This window comes from Primulina huaijiensis, chromosome 7 (assembly GCF_012295235.1).
Source record: "Primulina huaijiensis isolate GDHJ02 chromosome 7, ASM1229523v2, whole genome shotgun sequence".
Classification (NCBI taxonomy): domain Eukaryota; kingdom Viridiplantae; phylum Streptophyta; class Magnoliopsida; order Lamiales; family Gesneriaceae; genus Primulina; species Primulina huaijiensis.
Genome location: NC_133312.1, coordinates 20,303,851 through 20,306,669, shown reverse-complemented (window position 1 = coordinate 20,306,669; position 2,819 = coordinate 20,303,851). Strand labels below are relative to the sequence as shown.

The following is a 2,819-nucleotide window of genomic DNA, read 5'->3' as shown; positions in this document are numbered from 1 at the left end:
AATAATTTTTCAACAGTATTATATTAAATCACAAAATAAAATATTTTTTTTAAAAATTTGACACGAAGAAAACATCACAAACGTAGAATGACCTTGAAATATCCACTTAAAAAAAAAAAAAAATCCAGCAACTGATCTTGGAATGGAATTATAAGCCAAGCCAAGATGAGTCACTCTCAATTAAAAAATAAACTTATCCAATTCAAATTTAAATATTTTTATTAAAATAATTATAATTATAATTATCCACAAAAATTACCCTATTAGACAACAAAGGAGTAATTAATTTCAAAATGTTCAACCCAACTTGACTATATAATAATTTTTCCCATGTCTCTCGAATTTAACCTCGATCAATGTATATAACCCCCCCACACAGAGCCCGTCAACACTCATGCCCTTTCCCGTCATTTCGCAATCCCGCGTCAACCCCGGCGTCTGTTGCAAGTTTTTTGGGCCCCACGTAGCGGAGCGGTGCTCTTTCGTAGAAACCAACAAGAAGTTTCCTCCTCTTGTTCTTTATCCTCGCATATAAACCCGAAACTTTGTCTGTTATTCTTAGTTGTTGTAGATTTTATTTTCACGAGGGTTTCTATTTTTGTTTCCCTTTTCTTTTTTCTCTTGCTGAAGCTCTCTTTAATGGCGGATATGGATACGGATTTCCGTATGAAGCCTGAGGCGGGAAGTGGGTACGCCATGAGCGGGAAAATAATGCTCAGCGCCATTGTTATACTATTTGCCGTCATTATTTTCATGGTGGGTTTCCACCTCTACGCCAGATGGTACTTAATCGACCTCCGCCGCCGCCAGCTCCAGCGTCGCCGTCAGAGGCGCAGCGGGGGGCGGCCCCAGATCGTGCCGATGACTGACAACCGATATGCAGTGTCAGCTGGCGACCGAGGCCTCGAGAAGGCGGTTCTGGATTCACTCCCGGTTTATCTTCACTCCTCCAAGACTGGGATTCCCTCCGAATGCGCCGTGTGCTTGTCAGAGTTCGAGGAGAACGAGGTTGCCCGCCACCTTCCTAAATGCGGCCATTCGTTTCACACCGAGTGTATTGATATGTGGTTTCATTCCCACTCCACTTGTCCCCTATGCCGGTCTCCTGTCGAACAAGTGGTGAATCAGCTGAACCCAGTTCTCACCGTAAATGGAAAGTCTGAGGATGTAAAAGTGCCCGAACCTGGTTCGAGCTCGAAAAGTAAACCGGTCCCGCCATGCCAGCAAGATGAAGTTGGCGGGACTGCTAGGAGGAAAGGATTAGATTTGATGGCTGTGAGAATAGAAGTTCCCCCCAGGAGGGTTCAGTCGGAGGACGATTCGGCCCAGTTCCCGACCGGGTTTAAGTCGCCTGGCAACGGGCTAGCCTATTTGAAAAGGATACTAACTATAAGCATCAGGTCTCCTACAAGTGGAGGGATACCATGCGAATCCGGGAGCAGCAGCATGGCCACCAATGGAGACTTGGAGAGCTGCAGTCAAGAATCGAGCCGAGTTCAAACACCGAGTTGAGTGAATTTCGTGGGCCTAGTGATTTGTGTATATCTTCTATTTGATGCAAGATTGGAGATGGGACGTAAATTTTTGGTAAATCGACAGTAGTTTAGTGAGACACGTTGAAGAGATCGGGGAGTATTCATCTATTAGCTGCCCATGGTCGTGTATTTTTCGTGCATATGTAAATAGATAATTAATAGCCGAGTGGATATTTATTTATTTATTATTATTATTATTATTATTTAAAAAGACAACTTGTATTTACGTGATTTGTCTACTTTTGATGAGGGTGTTGGGAATGATGGACAAGTACACGTATCCTCTTAACCCAATAACTACTGGTTCTTGTCGTCGTTTGATTATTATTTGGATTATACGATTTATGTAACCCTACAATAATTATATAACATGTAAAATATAAGAAACGTAGAATGAAATGTTATATATATATATATATATATGTATGTATATGTGTGTATATATATATATGTATGTATATATATATATGTATATTTGATATGCTGCATACCTACAGTGCACATATATGTGAACACCGATGAGGTGTCGTTCATTCATTGGATACATAATTTTTCTATATTTATCACATCCAATGGGTGAGTGACACCTCATCGGTGTTCACATAGGTGTGTACGATAGGTATCCAGCATATGAAATCTATATATATATATTATAAAGTTCAATTTGAAATAAAAAAGATATGGTTAAAGCTGGTGAAATCTCATGTCCGCAAACACGAGTCAACGAGTCTTCTTTTCTGATGATTCATGCATAAGTAATTGGACGACTTTCACGTTTCTCATGGTTTAAAGTTTAAGATCACAAATAGAAATTCTTAGGGGTGTATTCGTTGAAAAATTTGTTGATTTTTTTTTTTAAGTAACAGATTTTTGTGGAGTTTATAGATTTTTATTTATTTTTGTAGAATATCGTAGATTTTTAAATATTTTTACAGAATCTTGTAGATTTATTTTGTATGACTTTAATTGACATTTGTATTTTTTTTTTTTATAGAAATCTATTGATTTTGTAATTTATTATTGTGATTTTTTAAACTTTATTTGATTTAACAATTGAACGCGAATAACTTTTTATTTATATCAAATATTTTTCTATCTCAATATAATATTTTTACATATTGATTTTACGAAAGAAATAAATAAGTCAGTACTAAATTTAGTGTAATTAAACTTCAATTATTCAATTCAACATGATTATTTAAATAATTAATAATTTTTAAAAATACATAACAATAATTTTCAATATTAATAAATAATCAAACATAAAATAATTTCATTCATTTT

The 2,819-nt window shown here is 36.3% G+C and overlaps 1 protein-coding gene across 1 annotated transcript; it reads left to right on the top strand.

Moving 5' to 3' along the window:
• The first annotated feature begins 540 nt into the window (after positions 1-540).
• On the top strand, positions 541-1,900 carry LOC140981785 (RING-H2 finger protein ATL64-like). The gene has a single exon (XM_073448248.1). It carries the CDS (start codon positions 640-642, stop codon positions 1,510-1,512), a length of 873 nt encoding a protein of 290 aa, XP_073304349.1. The 5' UTR covers positions 541-639; the 3' UTR covers positions 1,513-1,900.
• Positions 1,901-2,819: the final 919 nt, after the last annotated feature.

Coding starts and splice junctions, on each gene's coding strand:
- LOC140981785 (XM_073448248.1), top strand. CDS start 640: ATGGCGGATATGGATACGGATTTCCGTATGAAGCCTGAGGCGGGAAGT.